This window comes from Thyridium curvatum (assembly GCF_004353045.1).
Source record: "Thyridium curvatum strain D216 chromosome Unknown NODE_57_length_291365_cov_88.079165, whole genome shotgun sequence".
Taxonomy (NCBI): Eukaryota; Fungi; Ascomycota; class Sordariomycetes; order Thyridiales; family Thyridiaceae; genus Thyridium; species Thyridium curvatum.
Window position 1 is genome coordinate 1 of NW_022156812.1, and position 18,417 is coordinate 18,417.

At 58.3% G+C, this 18,417-nt stretch overlaps 5 protein-coding genes across 5 annotated transcripts; 3 read left to right on the forward strand and 2 right to left on the reverse strand.

Moving 5' to 3' along the window:
* Positions 1-429: 429 nt before the first annotated feature.
* E0L32_008509 (uncharacterized protein) lies at positions 430-4,665 on the reverse strand (the record flags this gene model as incomplete). The annotated part of the gene is made up of 6 exons (XM_031143372.1): positions 430-2,121; positions 2,277-2,530; positions 2,593-2,680; positions 2,781-2,848; positions 2,916-3,180; positions 3,916-4,665. The coding sequence occupies 6 exons, from the start codon at positions 4,663-4,665 to the stop codon at positions 430-432; spliced, it is 3,117 nt and encodes a 1,038-aa protein (XP_030992170.1).
* A 1,295-nt stretch (positions 4,666-5,960) lies between these two features.
* E0L32_008510 (uncharacterized protein) lies at positions 5,961-6,299 on the forward strand (the record flags this gene model as incomplete). The annotated part of the gene is made up of 1 exon (XM_031143373.1): positions 5,961-6,299. One exon carries the CDS (start codon positions 5,961-5,963, stop codon positions 6,297-6,299), a length of 339 nt encoding a protein of 112 aa, XP_030992171.1.
* Positions 6,300-6,785: 486 nt separating this feature from the next.
* On the reverse strand, positions 6,786-8,268 carry E0L32_008511 (uncharacterized protein; the record flags this gene model as incomplete). Its single annotated transcript, XM_031143374.1, has 3 exons — positions 6,786-7,879; positions 7,959-8,159; positions 8,226-8,268. The coding sequence occupies 3 exons, from the start codon at positions 8,266-8,268 to the stop codon at positions 6,786-6,788; spliced, it is 1,338 nt and encodes a 445-aa protein (XP_030992172.1).
* A 2,305-nt stretch (positions 8,269-10,573) lies between these two features.
* On the forward strand, positions 10,574-14,393 carry E0L32_008512 (uncharacterized protein; the record flags this gene model as incomplete). The annotated part of the gene is made up of 2 exons (XM_031143375.1): positions 10,574-10,764; positions 10,823-14,393. The coding sequence occupies 2 exons, from the start codon at positions 10,574-10,576 to the stop codon at positions 14,391-14,393; spliced, it is 3,762 nt and encodes a 1,253-aa protein (XP_030992173.1).
* Positions 14,394-14,761: 368 nt separating this feature from the next.
* E0L32_008513 (uncharacterized protein) lies at positions 14,762-18,018 on the forward strand (the record flags this gene model as incomplete). Its single annotated transcript, XM_031143376.1, has 4 exons — positions 14,762-14,847; positions 15,157-16,702; positions 16,765-16,926; positions 16,984-18,018. 4 exons carry the CDS (start codon positions 14,762-14,764, stop codon positions 18,016-18,018), a joined length of 2,829 nt encoding a protein of 942 aa, XP_030992174.1.
* Between the last annotated feature and the right edge of the window lie 399 nt (positions 18,019-18,417).

Consider the following 18,417-nt stretch of genomic DNA (forward strand, 5'->3'; position numbering starts at 1 on the left):
GGCGTTGGTGGTGTGGGGGGGGGGGGGGGGGGGGGGGGGGGGGGCGGAGACATTTGTCACTCATCACACAGCACTGTACACTCCATACGATGCCTTTCCTTCAGAACGCCCAGTAGATTCAAGAAAACCAACGACTCCTAGAAACGCCTTGCTCGAATGCCCCCACGATAGCTAGCTGGCCCAAGCAGACGTCCCAGCACCAGCACCAGACCGCGATTATACCTGACAAGAGTAGCTATGTTATGTTATGTACTTGTATATACCAAAAAAGCTGCGAGCACGCGCAAAAGATACAAAAAGGGGCGCCAAATCAAAGAGATGGAGAAAAAGCCTCCCCCCCCGTCGGCGCAAGGGTAGGTAGGGTCAAGCAAAACCTGCCATCATCATCTCTCGTCCAGACAGAACACATGCAATGTATCCCATGTCCGATCACTTTTTCAATCCAAAGATATTGCGCTTCTTCTTGTCCTTGTCGGCCTTGTGGAGCTTGCCGTCGCCGTGGGCCGGAGGCGGAGGCCGGGCACTCCCGCCGCCGCCGTTGAGCGACATGCTGCCCATCTGGGCCGTCGGCGGAGCCACGGCCGCTGCGCCTCCCGGCCTGGGCCCGCTGGGGATGCCGCCTCCGCCCCCGGGAGGCGCGGGGCCCCTCGGCATGCGCTGCTGAGACGCGCTCGGCGGCAGGCCACCCGTCGCCCCCGGCCCGGCCGGCAGCCCCTGCTGCTGCTGCTGCTGCGGGGGAGGCCGCTCCCGCTCAAACAGGTGGGCCGGGGCCTTGGGCTTGGGCCGCTCCATGGGCAGGTCGAGCCTGCGCTTGTCGACCGACAGGTCGCCGACCTGGCGCACGAAGAGGGCGGGCGTGAGCATGTGGCTCGTGGCGAGGAAGACGTCGCGGTTGTGGCGCGCCGAGGCCTCGTAGCAGGCGCGCGACTCCGAGTACGTGGCGCCGCCGGCCATGAAGACGATGACGCGCTGCCGGTTCTCGACGACGCGCCGGCCCGCGCCGGCCCAGCTGGGCTTGGCGGCGCGGAGGGACCCCTGGCTGGCGAGCGCGGCGTCCTCGTTGGGGTCCAGCGGGGGCTTGACGTAGGGGAAGACGGTCTGGTCGAGGGTGCCGCGGCAGAGGTGGTCGAGCATGTGCTTGACGGCCGTCTCGAAGCGCGAGAGCGCGTACTCCTCGCTCTGCGACGCTGCCTTTGTGTCGATGGGGAAGAGGGGGGGCAGGTTGGGTCGCTGTTCCTTGAGGCCCCGGTTGATGCGGCCCCCGAGCAGCTCGAGGTTTGATATTATTTCGCCATTCTGAGGCGGGAGAGAGGCGTGCGCCAGCAGCCTGTTGATGTCTTCCGGGATGACTCCCTCTCGGTATAGGATGTATAGCATGATCAGGCGCAGCCTGTCGCTTGGGATGATCGCCTCGTCGTCCAGTAGCCGGACTACCTGATCCAGCACGTTCTTGGGTTTTCGATAATCCTCATCGAGCCCCGTCACGAGAGTCTGCTCCACCGAGGCCACATCAGGGAGTTTCCTGTTCTCAAAGGCGTTCATACACTCCTGTGCCATGCTAAGGTGCAAGGAGTAGGCCTCCTTCATCTCTTGGAACTGTGGCAAGCCTGCCAACATGTCCTTGATGGCGTTGAGACTCGTGGTGTCGGGATTGTCGTTCGAAAAATGGGGATTCTTCTCGATAAACTTGCGGAAGTCCTCCATCAATTTGTCGATCGTGTCCTTCATGTGCCGATGTCGGTTGTCGACCCAGACTGAGTCTTTCTCTTGCAGCTCCATGTCCTTCTCCTGGGCATTTATGGCGCCCTCATTGATCTTCATATGAAAGGTGACCTTGTCGCCCTCCTTGATGGGCAGCAGGTCGTGCGCCATAGCCTGGTATGTAAACTCGTGTACCAGGGGTGCCATGATATCCATCGAACGATCGGCTATCATGAGCACGCCTGGAGGTCTTGACGAAGGTGGCGGGAAGTTTTTATTCCACTGGGCGTATTGATCGAGTTCCTCCTGTACGAAACGAGCCAGGTGGGAACACAGCACGCTTGCCTCGTGAGATGGATTCGCCGGTCGGTAGTACCTGACCTTGGGATACTCGCCAAGCGATATGCAGATATCGGTGATCTTAAGGCGAAGTCAGCGAGGTTCCGGTACAAGCCCTTGGGGACAAGGCGCAAGCAGACCTTTTGTGCCAATATTGACATATGCGCTCTGACTAGATTATTACACGCCGGGTGATAGAGTATGGGGAAGCTCCAGGGGTCTCTAAAGGTGATGACCTGGGCCTCCCGGGGGAAGAAGTCAACGGATAAGGTCTCAAAGCCAGCTATTTGCTGTCGCGCTGCCGGAGAGGCATCGATCCTCCTGCGCACTTGAGGGTCGAGGACCGCAGTCCACACCAAGAAGGCACTCTTGTACCTACGCCGATCGAGGTCCGCGACGAGGCAGTCGACGACATGGGGCTGAGGGGAGAGGACATAGATGGCGTCCATGGTAGGGTTCATGTCTCTTCTGTCTTCGATGCGCTCGATGTCTATGTGGTATTCAGCACATTGGCACACGTCAGTGTGGTGGCCTGTCTCAGGGAGCACATACTGGCGATGTTCTGGTTGAGCAGCTCATCCTCCTTGAGAACATTGTCGATGATCTTCTTGGCAGCCTCGTCTACGACGAGGACTTTCCACTGCACATAGCCAGATTGGATGTCAGTTTCCCAGTTGCCCTCGTCGTGTATTGAGTTCGGGGTAGTGAAGGGAGCGCAAGTGGCGGTGGTGGGAGCTCACGTCATTTCGGGCGATGTTCTTGATGGTGTCGAGGATCACTGCGGCGCGAGTTGAGATGTCAGCTCGGTCTATTTCCTAATGCAAGCTGCCATCGGAGTTGAGGCAAACGGGGGGTTAAGGACCTGGTGGCCATACCGTCGTGCTGTTCTTGGATGATCGAGACACCCATCTTGGCGGCGGGAGTGGACAACCGCCCAGGCACGAGCGGCTGTCGCAACAACGGTCCTAGGGTGGTGGGAGGAGCTCTTGAAGGTTCGGCAGCGTCTTGGAGCTCCGGGAGCGCTTGACGGTACGAGGCCGAGCGAGCGAGTAGAGGCTGCGGCCAGTCGACTATGGGCTGTAGCAAGACGGGGGCTCCGATGTGTGCTGGAGCCGCGCAGAAAGGGGCGGCATGGAAGTGCTGGTAGCTATAGCTTGTCCGGTGCTGCAGAACGGGGAGAGAGGAGTGTGGGTGTGACGGTGAGGATTAGACGGAGGAGAACCGATCGATGCCAATGCGGCTTTGGCTGTGTTGCAGGTTGCTTGGCGGCGGGGCAACTTGGCTTCAAGCATTCTGCATGCCTGAAATGGACTTCTGTTTCATCATCGTTCTGGAAGCGCGGGGCGGGATCACGGCCTCTGCATTGCCTACGGCACACTAAAGCTTAGTGTGCTCTAGGGGCCAGATGCCACGACCTTAGCGGGTGGGATCCACCTCCGGGCTGCTGAGGATTGGGGTGTTAGGTACCTCATACGGGTAGGCACTTTAGGTAGGTTCCAGGGCTCCAAGCTGGAGGTTGAGAAGTGCCGGCCGCCTGCATCGACCGGGATTGATCCATTGGTGTTGCCATCTCATTTAATATCGCTCTTCACATTCAGGCCAGTAAATCCAATGAACTGTGGGTTTGAATTACAGGCTGTAATGGCCAAGAGAAGGAGGGTATGTAGCTAGGTACCTAGATATCACAATCTTGAGCACCAAGTCCAAAGTTCTATTGCTCCCGGGTGTCAGGCAACGAGTGTGAGTGTTTGTGGACTAGGCCAACAACAAAGGCATTGTCTTTTCTCTCTGTCTGCAAGAATTCTATCTCTTAATCTTCCCGCAGAGCACAACATCTTCGCCGAGCTGATGCCAGCTCGCGCCTGCGAGCCTTACGGCAGCTTGTGGGCGTCCTTCTACATCGAATGACCGATTAGGTGAGACGACCACACCGCCCTGCCCCAGCCACGTCGGGGCGATGGTGACAATGACCGAGTCCACGAGGTCGCTATTGGCCGCATCAAGCAAAGAATTGATGATTTGTCCGCCGCCCTCAATCATCACGCTCTGCAGGCCTTCTCGTTGTATTGCCAGTAGGATATCTTCCCAGCGGAAGCGCGCTCTTGAGGTTTGCCCTGCTGGACTTCCTTTATCGAGAACAATATACTTCCCGCCATGCCTTTGGAGCATCTCACGCTTCTCCAAGGGCGGCTGCTGGACCGAGGTCACAACATACGGGGCCAGTCCTAGGCCCCGTCTGACCAGCTGCAGCACTTTGCTGTCTTCCGAGAAGTCCCAGCGGCCGTGAGGGTCAACGACGATGGGCCGGGGCTGCTGATCTAGCTGCCGAGCCGATTCGAGCCGGCAGTTCAGGCCCGGGTCGTCCGCAACCGCAGTACCCACGCCAACAAGGATGGCATCATGCCGGCTGCGAAGAAAGTGCGTCATCGCCTTGGACTGGGGCCCCGAAAGGACTGTGCGAGTCCCCGGAGCTAGCGCTAAGGAGGAGTCCAGGGACGTGGCGAATGTGAGAGTAACAAATGGGCGGGATGGGTGTGATACCCCATGAGGTTCTCCAGTCCGGTGAGGGAGGTGAGGCTCGAGCTTCGCAGCTTCGGCCTCGGAGAAGTGCAGAGACTCGGCCATGGCTCTACAATCACCGAATCCCAAGCACAGGAAAGTGGCCAGCAGAAAGCCTTGAACCTTGAGGATGTGTTAGTTTTGACCTAGAGCAGGCCGATGGTGTTGACTCCAGTAGGGCTGACATGAAGGCGGACTAAGGGTCGACGACGGCGATTGGAGCTCGGCGGATGGCTGGGCACCGGGAGATAGTCTGGTCGTGACGGTCTCCAAGACAGCTTCCAGCCTGCAGGCCGGCCGCGATTCTGTCGCTTGACTCTCCTTCTGGCGGCTTGATACGGGATCTCGAAGGGGAGCGATGTCGCTACTCTCCTTCTTTTCCTGGCTCCCCAGAGCGTGCCGTCGTGCTTCGCAGAGGGGCCGACGTTAGGACCAAGCCTTGAGATGTCTGCAAGCCCGTTAGATCTCAATATCGGACCCGGCACATGCACGGGAGTAGCTGCAACGTATTGGCGACGACAGTAACGAATCGATTGGGCGATGGACGCTGTGGATCACCGAAGACCGGCGCTCATCTCGGCCAATCAAAGCCCTCGACGCACCCGCCAGGACGTTCCAGAAGGACGAGGCCCGGTGGCGCAGCCCTCCAAGAGTGAACGCGCAAGCTTCCAAGCCGTGGTCGTGGCGCTGGAAGGCCACTGTAACTCCGTAAGGCGCCGTCTCGCAAAGGGGAATTCCTAGCGCTTCCGGTGATGCTGGAGTGCGTGTGACCTGACACAGATACAGTTTTGTCCTTGTTGGCCTTTCCTTCGCCGCCCTCCTCCTTTCTCTTCAGTCCCTTTTCTCAATTTCTTCTCCTCAATAAATAAACGAACCTCATAATTCGACAATTTTTCGTGGGTCGCATCTGTTCGCGACTATTCCAGAGGACGGGGGCCTCGTTCGAGTAACCGAGGCGAACTTCGTCAGGCGATATTAATAGCTTCAAACCTTCCCACGCCGCTACCCGTCAGGCCAAGACAAACGAGCAAAATTAAACTCCGCCACCCATCGCAAAGCGTCAGGAACACTTTCTTCGTAATCCCCCACCCCGAGCGACGCCGAGTCAGCCGATTGCCTCTTAATTACAGCCGTCTCTGCACGACCGATTGAGTTCTCTTCCATCATCTCGACCCCTTGCCAGTACCTCTCTCGACACCGATCTGCGCGCGCTCTCTCCCTTTCTCACTCCATTCACGGCACGATCTCGACTCCCCAAGCTACACATACCGGACCAGCCTAATCTCGACTTGAGAACATCAGACCTCTCATCGCTCCCGACCACCGCTTCGACAGGCGCATCACCCATCCCGCCCGTCGCAATGGCAAACAAGTACGAAGAGCCGCCGGCGTACCCCGGCCCCCAACAGCCGCAGGCCGCTTACCACGGCGGCGGCGGCGGCGGCCCCGCCAACCAGGGGTACTACCCGCAGCAGGGTCCTTACCAACAACAACAACAACCACAACAGGGCGCCTACTACCAGCCCGGCCCTCAGATGGGCTACTACCCTCAGCAGCAAGGCTACGGCCCGCCGCAGGGACAATATTACCAGCAGCAGCAGCAGGGCTATTACCAAGACCGACGTCAGGGCCCCGGCTGCATAGAGGCCATGCTGGCCACGCTGGCGTGCTGCTGCTGTCTCGACTGCTTGCTCTTCTAAAGGTTCTGAAAGGGGGGGGCTGAGAGAGTCCAGGGATGCCGGTCTCGGATGGTAAAAGACACGACCTGGCTTTGAAGCACGCAGGCTCAGACGGAGCGTGTGCAAGAGGCACATGGACATGCCGACGCTGGATGGGATCCAGTCGTCGCTATCGAGCGGAGCAATCGCAGGAACGGTCTTCGGTTGGTTCTCTTTTACAATCTTTGTTTGGAATGGATCTGGCGTTTGAAAGGAGGCGCATCAGTCGGAAGCACTCGCATGCATGCATTTTCTCCCCTGCTGTCTGGCACGGCTCCAAAGATACCACTTATACCTGTACCTACCTAGTTGACTTTGGTGCCCGAGCAACCACTGAAATGCTCTTAATCTACTTTGTCTTTTCAACAGTGGCTCCTGCCCTTTGACAGTCTTTCTCATTTGACTTTGTCCTAGATATTCCTAACCCGCGATGATGCAATAGATACAAAAAGAAGAAGAAAAAAACATTTACAATTTGGCTGCTATCGACTTGTACAGGTCGTCAAAGTTCTGGCGCGCGTGCGCGACGCAGTCGTGCGAGTAGATCATGTTCTGCACGTCCGGGGACGCCCACTTGTCCGGGATGGACGCCTTGTTCTCCTTGAAGGCGGCAAACTGCTTGTCGCGCTCCTCCTTGGCCTTGCCCTCGCCGAGGTGCAGCGCGCGGCCGGACTGGTAGGCGAGGTCGACGAGCTCCGAGGTGCGCTCCTTGCGCAGCAGCTCGTAGACCTTGAGGCAGCGGTGGACCTCGGCCGGGTCGGCGCTGCGGGCGCGGCCCAGCACCTCGGCGATGACGGCGCCGTCCTCGATGGCCATGGCGGCGCCCTGGCTCAGGTGCGGCAGGGTCGGGTGGCAGGCGTCGCCGAGCAGGGCGACGCCGCCGTGCACCCAGGTCGGCAGCGGCTTGTGCTGGCGCAGGCGCCACTCGCAGACCTCGCCCTCGGGCACCATGCCGAGCATCTTGTGCACGAGCGGGCAGAAGTCGCCGTAGACCTCGAGCATGGCCTCCTTGGAGCCGAAGGTGGTCCAGGTCGCCGTCGGGGCGGCGGCGAACTTGGTGTCGGGCTGCGCCGACGACAGGTTGTAGATGGTCTTGTTGGCGACCGGGTAGGCGATGATGTGCCGCTGCTCGCCGATCCAGCGCACCACCAGGTCGCTGTCCAGGAGCGCGAGCAGCTCCGGGTCCGTCGACATCTGCTCGCGCGTGAGCATGATGCGGTACGCGGCCTGGCCCGTCTCGAACTCCTCCGCCTTGAGGCCCAGCCTGCTCAGCATGCTGTCGCGGGTGATGGACTTGATGCCGTCGCCGCCGATGACGACGTCGGCCTCGACCGCAAAGTCGGGCCCGTTCAGCGGCTTCATCGTCACCTTGGCCTTGGGCGAGAAGCTGTCGACGCTGACGAGGGTCGTGCCAAAGTGGAACCTGATGCCCGGCTCGTTCTTGCAGCCGTTGTACATCTCGCCGGCGAGCGACGCCCGGTGGCCGGTGCAGTGGGGGTAGCCGTACTTGGCCCGGATGTCGGGCATCTGGACGTGTGCGAGCTCCTCGTTTGTGCTTCCCTCTGTGTGTTGTCGGCTAGGTTAGAACATGTGCGACTCTCGTCCAGTCGAATGCCGAGGAGGGAAAACGGGGGCACATACGCCTGATGCTCGTCTCCTTGACATTGGTCGCCTCCTTCTCGATTGCGTCCCAGCAGCCGAGCCGGTCCAGGATCCGGGCCATGTTAGGGGCCATCTGGATCCCAGCACCGACGAACCCCAGGCCCGGGGCGTTCTCGTAGACGTGGACGTTCTTGAAACCGTTCTTGGCCAGTGACAGCGCACAGCCCAGCCCTCCCATGCCTACATTTCTGGTTTAGCCCCCCGTGAGGTAGAGGGTTCCTGGTGCAACGCGGGCTTTGTACATACCACACCCTACAACGATAATGTGCAAATCCCGAACGTCGGACATCGTGGGCAGAGCGGGAGAAGCTGTCGAACACAGAAGATGCACACGGGAAGCTCTCAAACTTCGAGATCAGGATAGGGCTCGGCAGTTGTTTGGTGAAGCACGACGGGACAACAAAGGCCTCCCAAGAGTCAATTGACAGAAGGCAAACAACAATATATGTGAGACTCAGCCCTCTCCAAAATACCCATTCTCCCAGGAACTCGTCACGGCGTCCAGAACAAGAGCCGACAGCGCCGTCCGCATTGTGTGGGCGACAGACTGGCCAGCGTGAGGGGGGGACCGAATGGGCAAATGGGCTCGGGAGTGTGGGGTGGGCGCGGGGAAGTGGCAGTTGGAGCTTTGGGAAGCAAATTGGAGAAACAATTTTGCCGCGATTTGGTTTCTGGCGGTTGGGCCAACATCAATCCGTCGAGACAGCTCAACGGTGAACCCGGTTCCGGCTCTCCAGAACTCTGTGTGGTCCGTGCACGCCCACGGCCTTTGTTACTCTCAATTGGGGTCCAGACCATCCATCCCATGTCCTCCCCGCGTCAGCAGGCGTTACACCGATCAGGAACGCTGGGATTCAGGATCGATTCGATCAGTTCCGGGGTCCCTTTGTTGCAACGGTCGTGTTGCAGCAGGGTCCGCATGGCTTCCTTGAGCACACCAGCTGCTCTTCCTGGGTTGGATAAGAGATTCATCCACGCCCAAGTACTCTACTGAGCCATTGTGGTGATTTAAATGGTCCAACGGGCGGCATCAGCGATCGCCTCTCCGAGTCTCGTAACTAGTGATAGCAAGTAGAAACGAGAGGAAGAGACTTCGATGAACCTTGTGCTAGGTAAAGGGTGTAGAGTGAAAGCGTCTTATGAACGTGGTGCTACGACTTGAGTATCTACTGGCGCCTATCAGTATGGGTGCCATCATCAAATGCCATTTCAGCTCCTAGCTTCCGCTGTCACCTATCAAAATCCTGCCTGATCGCCATCGTCACCGATCGTCTCGAGCCATGCTGCGAGCCTGCGAATACGCGTGTACGATCTGCAAACCTCGCCAGGTAAAGTGCCTACGTTTCCATTGGCTGGCAAGGAGGAGAGGGTGTCTGCCCCATCGCGAGCAAGTCCATAGTGGGCATTAGCGGGCTTTGGTGACGCAACAGCGCAGGAAGAGAGGCATGCAAGCCTCGGAACCTTTTGCTGAGCGCGACGGGCAGGACGGCGTGGATGGGTCAAAAGGGTGGGCCCGCCGTCCCACTGTCCACTGTGGACGGCCTGTTGGCATGCCGTGACTCTGAAGGACATGCGCGTGCTTTGCGTCGACTTTAGGTAGCCCCGATCGGACCTGTCTTACTACTTGTAGGTAGTATGACGTTTGGCGTAGGTACCTTAGACAGGGAGAGGTGCGTATTAATCTGCTGTTGCTGTTATCACAGGTGATAGCTAGCAAGGCTCTCTGTTACAATCGGTTCAATGTTCCGCACGGACGAGGAGCTGAGAGTGCACTTCGTAATGTTAGGTACCTGTACTCCGTAGATCAGCTCTGAAACTGGCAGGCGGTTAAAGGGTTCAGCTCGCAACGCATGCCGGTACGGTACGTACGGGCGTTGTTGATCTGGCCCGACGACCGCGACCGCGACCACGCAAATGTTGGTTCGGTGGGAGGAAGCCAAGATTTCAGATTTCAGGGGGCCATCTCCGCCCCAAAGGCGGGCCAATCGCAGCGTCCCCACCCCTGGTCGCATTGGTCCGCAGCGCTAAAGCCGCCTACGTCAGTGAAGTCACACCCAATTAATCTGCCAGTCAAGGGGTCGCTGCCGCCATCCAAAGATCCGGTTTTGAAACACTTCGCTTTCCCGCACACGCGCGCATCGACTCTCCTTTAGGCTCAGCACGGGAATGGCCCCTTTCATAGGACGCACAAAGGCCAGTCAGGACAAATACCCGGCCAGCAGCATCCTGCCCCGGTTTCTCGGTAGGTCATTCTCTGTTCAGCATATAGTTGGGCTATCTTATACGACCCTTATAACACCCCAAACGGTCAGGACGACCATCACCGCCTGAGCCAGTCTGGCGGCCTCTTCGACCCCGGAATCACAACACAGGCGTCTCGGTGAACTGGGAATGAATCTGACCCGTTTCTAGTCATAACTTGCGGTATCTCGGTGATTCACGCGACAGTACGGCCATAGTCTGTGACTGTGCGGCCGACCATACGCTGGGCGCTTGCCCCTCGACTATAAGCCCAAATTGAACCACCAAGTCCTCAGGTTCGAAATCGCGACGGCCACAACCCGCCATCGTCCCCAGAGCGCAACGCTGGCACCATGTCTTCTACAACAAGCGCTGCCCCGGCGGCGACGACGTCCTCGGCCGACTCAGCCGGGAGCGGCGTAGGACAAAGCTCCGCTGGAATCAGCCTGGTCGCCTTTCTCACGGCGCTGGGCACATCGTTGATCATCTTTGGTGTACAAATCAGCATATTCCTGTTGTTGAGGAACAAGTTGGCGAGAATCTTGTAGGCCTCGAACCCCCTTTCCTAAGGCATATGTCTTCTTCTGACCACCTGCGTGTAGCAAACCAAAGTCATACCTAGTACCTGAGCGGGAACGCACCGAACCTCCTCCTGCAAGTCCGTGGAGCCTGCTGCATAACCTACTCCGATTCAGAGACCGCGAAATCATCAAGAAGTGTGGCCTGGATGCCTTCTTCTTCTTGCGGTACCTGCAAACCCTCCTCTTCATCTTCGTCCCCATCGCCTTTGTCGTCATCCCCATCTTGGTTCCCATCAACTTTGTGGGAGGCAAGGGCAACTCTGTCGATACCAAACTTACCAACAACAAGGACCCAAATGCCGTCACTGGCCTCGACACCCTGGCTTGGGGCAATGTCAAGCCAGACAAGCTCAGTCGCCGGTGGGCGCACCTGATCCTCGCATTAGGCGTCATTCTCTGGGTCTGCTGCATCTGTTTCACCGAGATGCGTGTCTACATCAAAGTCCGACAGGATTATCTAACCAGCGCCGAACATCGCCTGCGGGCCTCGGCCAACACAGTGCTGGTCAGCTCCATCCCTGACAAGTGGCTGTCGGAAGAGGCATTGCGAGGGCTTTTTGACGTGTTCCCAGGAGGTATTAGAAATATCTGGCTCACACGCGATTTCAGCAAGCTGCTCGACAAGGTTCACAAGCGCGATGCTGTCCACAAACAGCTGGAGGGCGCGCAGACGGAGCTGATCCGGAACGCCAAGAAGAAACAGCTCAAGGTCCGCGCAGCCGAAGAAAAGAAGGCCCGCAAAGAGCACAAGACGCGGAACCTCACCAAGGCGGAGAGGGAACAGCGCCAGCGCGATGAGGATGCGGCCGCCCAGCGACGCGCTGCCGCCTCTGGAGGCCTTAGTGCTGGCGATCACGAAGACGTCCAACAACTAGATGATGTTAAGGACGATGGGTTCGGGGGAGTCGATAGTACCGACGATCTCGAACTCGGCAAGACTGAATCCCGTGGCGGCCTTGAAGGCGGGCTTGCCAAAGTCGGTCACGGCCTCAAGGGCGGTGTTGGGCTCTTTGGCAAGGCCGGCAAAGGCATCCTCGGCGGTGCGAAGCAGATCGGGGGTGGTGTCGACAAGGAATTGGAACGCACTGGCGGCTTTGAGTACATTCCCGACCAGGGTCCGACCGGTCCCTCTGCGAGACCTCAGACCCGAGATGCTGAGCGCCCCAAGAAGACTGTTCATATGGCCGATGATACGGACCCTCCAAAGGTGTCTTTTGCATCGGAAGCCGGCCGGAGCAGTCGTGCGCCATCGACCTCCGCCGGCTCGGTCGACTTTGGCCACCCGAGCAGGACCAATACTGACATTCGCAACCATACCAACACCACAAGGAAGGTGGACAACTGGGACGACGTGCTTGTCACTGAGGAGAGCAAGTGGTGGCAATTCTGGAAGCCCCCGTCGGGTGCCTACGCATCCCCCGTACCCCAGGGCTTAGAGGGCGACGAGTATCCTTTCATCGACAAGGAGGTTGCTCACGAGGAGAAAAAGTCCCTCTGGGCAAAGATCAAGTCTGCCATCCCCTTCGTGGGCGGCGACGATGAGGAACCGCCCGTGGACTACCCTACTGCAATCAACCCGGACCACAGCGATGACGACAAGGAAGAAGGTGCCGAATGGAGGAAATGGCTTAAGGAGTCAGACCGCCCCACGCACAGGCTCCCGCTCTTCGACTTCACTCCGTCATGGCTGCCAGGCCTCCCAGGGATTCACAAGAAAGTGGACACCATCTATTGGTGCCGAAAGGAGCTCGCTCAGCTCAACATGGAGATCGAAGAGGACCAGCAGCACCCGGAACGCTATCCCATCATGAATTCCGCCTTCATCCAATTCAACCACCAGGTTGCTGCTCATATGGCGTGCCAGAGCGTCACTCACCACATCCCCAGGCAAATGGCCCCTCGTGTCGTGGAGATCTCGCCCAATGACGTTCTCTGGGACAACATGGCTGTGAAGTGGTGGGATGCGTGGCTCAGGACCTTCATCAGCATCGGTGTTGTGGTGGGCATGATCATTCTTTGGGCGTTCCCCGTCGCCTTCACCTCAGGCCTGTCGCAGATTGACTCGTTGATCAAGCATTACCCTTGGCTGGGCTTCCTTGGGAGGAATCCGACTGTCTATGATGTCGCCAAGGCCGTCGCAGGTGTCCTGCCCGCTCTTCTGCTGTCCATTCTCCTGGCGCTCGTGCCCATCATCTTCGGTTTCCTGGCGTCGTTCGCGGGGGCTAAGACGGGTTCGCAGAAGACCGAGTCGGTGCAGATTTACTACTTCGCCTTTCTGTTTGTACAGGTCTTCCTGGTTGTCTCCATCGCCTCCGGTGCGCTCACAACGCTGCAAGAGGTGGCAGGAAACATCCAGAGTATCCCAGAGACCCTGGCTAAGAACTTGCCCAAGGCCGCAAACTACTTCTTCTCCTACATGATTCTGCAAGCTCTCTCGACTAGCTCCGGCACCCTGCTCCAAGTTGGCACCCTCCTTGTGTGGTTCGTTGTGGCGCGTCTCTTCGACAACACAGCTCGCAGCAAGTGGGCGCGGCAGACGAACCTTTCCAACATCACCTGGGGATCCTTCTTCCCAGTCTACACCAACTTCGCCTGCATCGCGCTCATCTATTCCGTTATTGCGCCCCTGATCTCCATCTTCGCCATTATTACCTTCAGCTTGCTATGGTTCGCGCACCGCTACAATATGGTGTACGTGATCCGATTCCAGAACGACACGGGTGGTGTTTTGTACCCGCGTGCGATCAATCAGCTGTTCACCGGGCTCTACGTGATGGAGCTTTGCCTGATCGGGTTGTTCTTCCTCGACAGAGACCAGTATGATCACGTCGCCAGCGCGCCGCAGGGCATCGTCATGATTGTTGCCGTATTCTTGACTGTTCTCTTCCAGCTCCTGCTGAACTGGTCCTTTGGTCCGTTGCTCCGATACCTTCCCATCACCTTTGAGGATGAGGCGGTCATCCGTGACGAAGCGTTCCAGAGGGCCCAGGACCGGCGTCTGGGACTCATCTCGGACGACGATGACGCTGGCGAAGCAAACAGCCTGACGGCGGCCAACAGCGCTGTCACCACCGACACAGATATCGAGATGAGAAAGCTCAACAACCAAGGCCGGACCGGAACGAATCGGCTGGGCAAGCTGAACCCGGTCAAGGGCATCAAGCAGGCCGGCACATGGGCTGTGCGCAGCGGAAAGCACGTCGGCAACGCCACCTTTGGCAAAGCAGGAGGCAACTTGAAGACCGCGGCGCAGTACCGCAGAGAGCGCCGGATGAAGGACCTCGAGGCGCAACGCAAGATCGGCGAGGCGCTCTACGGCGGCTACCACGACGAAATCGAGGACCTGACGCCGGAGGAGAGGGACCAGCTCGTCAAGCAGGCGTTCAAGCACTACGCCCTGCGGGCGAGACGGCCTACCGTGTGGATCCCGCGCGATGATCTCGGGGTCAGCGATGACGAGATCATGCGCACGCGGGAGATGAGCGACTACATCTGGATCAGCAACGAGGGCACGGCTTTGGACAGCAAGGTCCGTGTTGTATATGGCCGGGCGCCTCCTGACTTTTCAGATGTCGAGCTTATCAACCTGTGATCCGTCACGCGTCTTATAAGGACAGGATCACTACGACTTTGCATCCATTTTTATTTCCCTCTCCTTTAATTTCCCTTCCAAAAAACAGACCGAGCGCAAAGTACCACATTTCTTTTTTTTTTTTTTTTTTGTTCACTGCATTCAATCAGGCATTTCCTGCGTCTTGCGTTTTTGCATTGGCCCCAAGATGGCAAAAGCTAGAAGACATGAGACATGTCGCACTTATCTGACATAGCCCTGCTTGTTCTGTGCACGATGGACGCAGAGAGGGCTTTTCGGGAGTCGCATGCACGTACACGAGAATACCCAGAAGGCGAGGAGGACGACGATGGATAGATACCAATTGCTTTAGCATGCACGAAGCCAGAATGAAACGAACATCTGAAGATACTTTGAATGAGATCTATGTTCACCCAGCCACCGATATCATCACTCCTCGTGCAATACACAATAAGTATCTGTATACGCTGTGAAGTCATGACTTGGTGCAGTATAACGTTGAAATCTGAACCTTAATATGAGCCTGTTCTTCTACCTACTACCTAAGGTACACACTCCAAGCAGGGGTTTTAATTGAAACGCGTAAGAACGCGTCAAGCGGGACGAGCCGACGCGTAAAGTTACCGCCGTCGTGGCGACTCGCATGGTGCTAGGCCCACTAAAGTTACCTGCTGAGCTGCTGTCAATTTGTACATTCACCAGCTGCAGCTTTCGAGCACGAGACTTCTCTCCAAGACATTGCCGCATTCCTGACATCTACCAGAGCGGCCGCACGATTGCTGTTTCTCGAGCCCAGATCCAGACAAGACAGTCTGGCCCTGAGGGACTTTGCGATGGCCGCAACTACCACCCCTAGCAGAAAGCGGGCTAGGGAGGACGATGCCGACCAGGAAAACGGAGAGTACGACGATGGGCGCAAGACTTTGGCCGTTGCCTCGGCCAAGAAGCGCCGGCTGCAACTCGCCTCGTCTCCCTCGACGCCCAAGACGCTGAACGCCATCGCCTCGGCAATCTCGGGCGCATTGGCGGGCGCGAAGCCAAAGAACGGCCACGCTGCGGCGGAGGACGGTCGTGGCGATGTCGACATGTCGTACGAGGTCCCCGACTCTGATGAGGAGAGGGCGCGGGAACAGTCGAAGAAGAGTAGCAGTTCTACGGACAAGACGGCGGGCGTGGGGCGCTCAATCCGGAACAGCAACGCGGCAAATGTCTACGACGTGCCGGGATCCGACGACGACGACGACGACGACGAAGGCGATGCAGCCGCCACGCCTTCGAAGCGGAGCGGTGGGAAGAGCGCATCTGGGCGAGGATCTAGTACAAGGAGGACGGCGGCGGGCCGGTCATCGCAAAGAAAAGTCCTCGACGACGGCGAAGACGGCGAGAATAACGTTCTCACCGACACCACCGCGACTCTCGAAGATGACAACAACACACCGACAAAGCCACGATCGACGAGAAGATCTCTGCCTGCTACTGCAATCGAGAAGGACGGGACAGAGACGAACCCAGGCACGGCCGAAGATGAGGGCACGCCACGTCGAGCTGTCGAGCTGACACCCTCGGGGCGCAAGAAGCGAGACCCGTTGGCGGAGCTGGTCATCGACGGAACGCCCAGGCTCAAGGGGATTCTCACCCCGTCGAGAAAAGACAAAGGCGCCGGTGACCGGCCGCAAAAGAACGTCGCCTTTGAGCAGGGAAGCAAGGAGAAGAAGAAAAAGTCGGAAGAGGTCTTCTTTGCCGATCTTCCCGGCAAGAAGACCGGCAGGTCGCCCAAGCCACCGGCTCAGAGAAAGGCATCAGCGTCCCCGAGGTCAAGAAAGAAGGAAGTCGTTCCGGCTCCGCCCAAGATCCTGGAGGCTGAGAAGGAAGAGTCGAGTGGCGAAGATGACACTCCTTGCGCCGTGTGCGGCGATCCGGAGTCGGGCCCGTCCAACGACATCATCTTCTGTGACAACTGCGACCTGGCTGTGCATCAAAAGTGCTACCACGTGCCCGTGATCCCAGAAGGCGACTGGCTCTGCAAGACTTGCAGCCAAGAGGACTATGCGCCTCCCGAGCCTGGCGCGGCGGTTGTCTCGAAATCCGCCGCCGCAGCTGATGAGGTGCCCGACATTCCAAACTTCGATACCCATTTGCGTTCATGGCAGCGAGTTCTGTTGGACAGGTGTACGGGCAGGCGACGGATGAAGCTCAGGGGCCAGGGCGAGGCTTATGATAAGACCTATCAACTGGTTGAACAGACAGTCCTGGCCGGCGAGGGGAATTCCATGATGGTCATTGGGGCCAGGGGCAGTGGAAAGACAACAGTAAGCCCGCCAATCCTCTATGAACAGTGTGAAGTGAGAATGCAAAGCTGATTATTTCATAGATGGTAGAGTCTGTTGTGTCGGCCCTTGCTGCAAGCCACAAGGAGGAGTTTCATGTAGTGAGGCTCAATGGGTTTATCCACACGGATGATAAGCTTGCCCTCAAGGAGATATGGAGACAACTTGGTAGAGAGATGGAGGTGGAAGACGACCTCGTGAACAAGGTGTGTCGCTCCAAACTATCACCTCACAATTGATACCTCACGCTGACCCTACCTAAGACAAACAACTATGCCGATACTCTGGCCTCGCTGCTGGCCTTGCTCTCTCACCCTTCGGAGATGTCTGGCGCAGAGCAAGGGGTTACCTCCAAATCTGTCGTTTTCATCATTGACGAGTTCGACTTGTTTGCTGCACATGCCAGGCAGACATTACTATATAACCTATTTGACATTGCACAAGCAAGGAAGGCCCCCATCGCGGTCCTCGGCCTCACAACCAGGATAGATGTGGTCGAGAGTCTGGAGAAGAGAGTCAAGAGTCGCTTCAGCCACCGATATGTCTACCTCGGCCTGCCTAAGAGTTTGCCTGCCTACTGGGATGTTGTCCGCCACGGTCTCAGTATCGACGCTGAGGAGCTGGCCACAGAGGGGATCGACACCAAGCTCGAGGGCCACAAGCAATTTTTCGAATGGTGGACCACCAAGATCGGAAACCTGCGCAAGGACGACGCCGCCTTCCAGGACCACCTCGAGTACCACTTCTACACCAGCAAATCCGTGCCATCCTTCCTCGCGACCTGCATCCTGCCCCTCTCCGGCATGACGCCCACCTCGCCCTCGCTCAAGATCCCCGGCTCCGCGGCGCTGCCGTCGCTGGCGCCCCCGGACTCGAACCTGCACCTGCTCGGCTCGCTCTCGGACCTGGACCTCGGCCTGCTCATCGCGGCGGCGCGCCTCGACGTCGTCGCGCACACGGACACGGTCAACCTGGCCATGGCCTACGACGAGTACGCGTCGCTCGTGGGCCGGCAGCGCGCGCAGTCGGCCGGCGCGGGCATGCTGGCGGGCCTCGGGGGCGGCGTGCGCGTCTGGGGCCGCGGCGTCGCGGGCGCGGCGTGGGAGCGCCTCGCGGGGCTGGGCCTGCTGGTCCCGACGGGGCCCGGGGGTAGGGGCGGCGGCAGCGGCGGCGGCGCCGCCAACGCGGGCCAGGGCGGGCTCGAGGCCAAGATGTGGAAGGTCGATGTCGCGCTCGAGGAGATCCCCGCCGCGACGAGGCTGAGCGCCGTGCTTGCCCGGTGGTGTCGGGAGATCTGAGGCCGGGCTTTCAAGCAAAGCCCAATTCAGAGCAAGGGGGTGGTTGGCTTGGCTTATTGTAACGGCTGCACCTCTGTGATCCAGGGCTACAGGTTTTGGGCAAATGCATCAATTGTAACATTGCTAATGATGGCGGCAATGTCACCTTTCCCACGGCCATAGGATGCCATTACATGCTATTATTTCGGCTACTGACTCTGTGTGTGTGTGTGTGTGTGTGTGTGTTTCGGCCATGTCACTGACGCATCATGACTGTTCGAATGGGTGCTGCGTCGCACGATGAGGGAGTACATAGTTCCAGGAGAAGAGTGTGCCGCCTGGAACGATGAGTGTTGCAATGCGTTTGCACGATTGAGAGAGCAAAGTGTATGAATAGGATAGCAAGGCGGTACTGCAGGC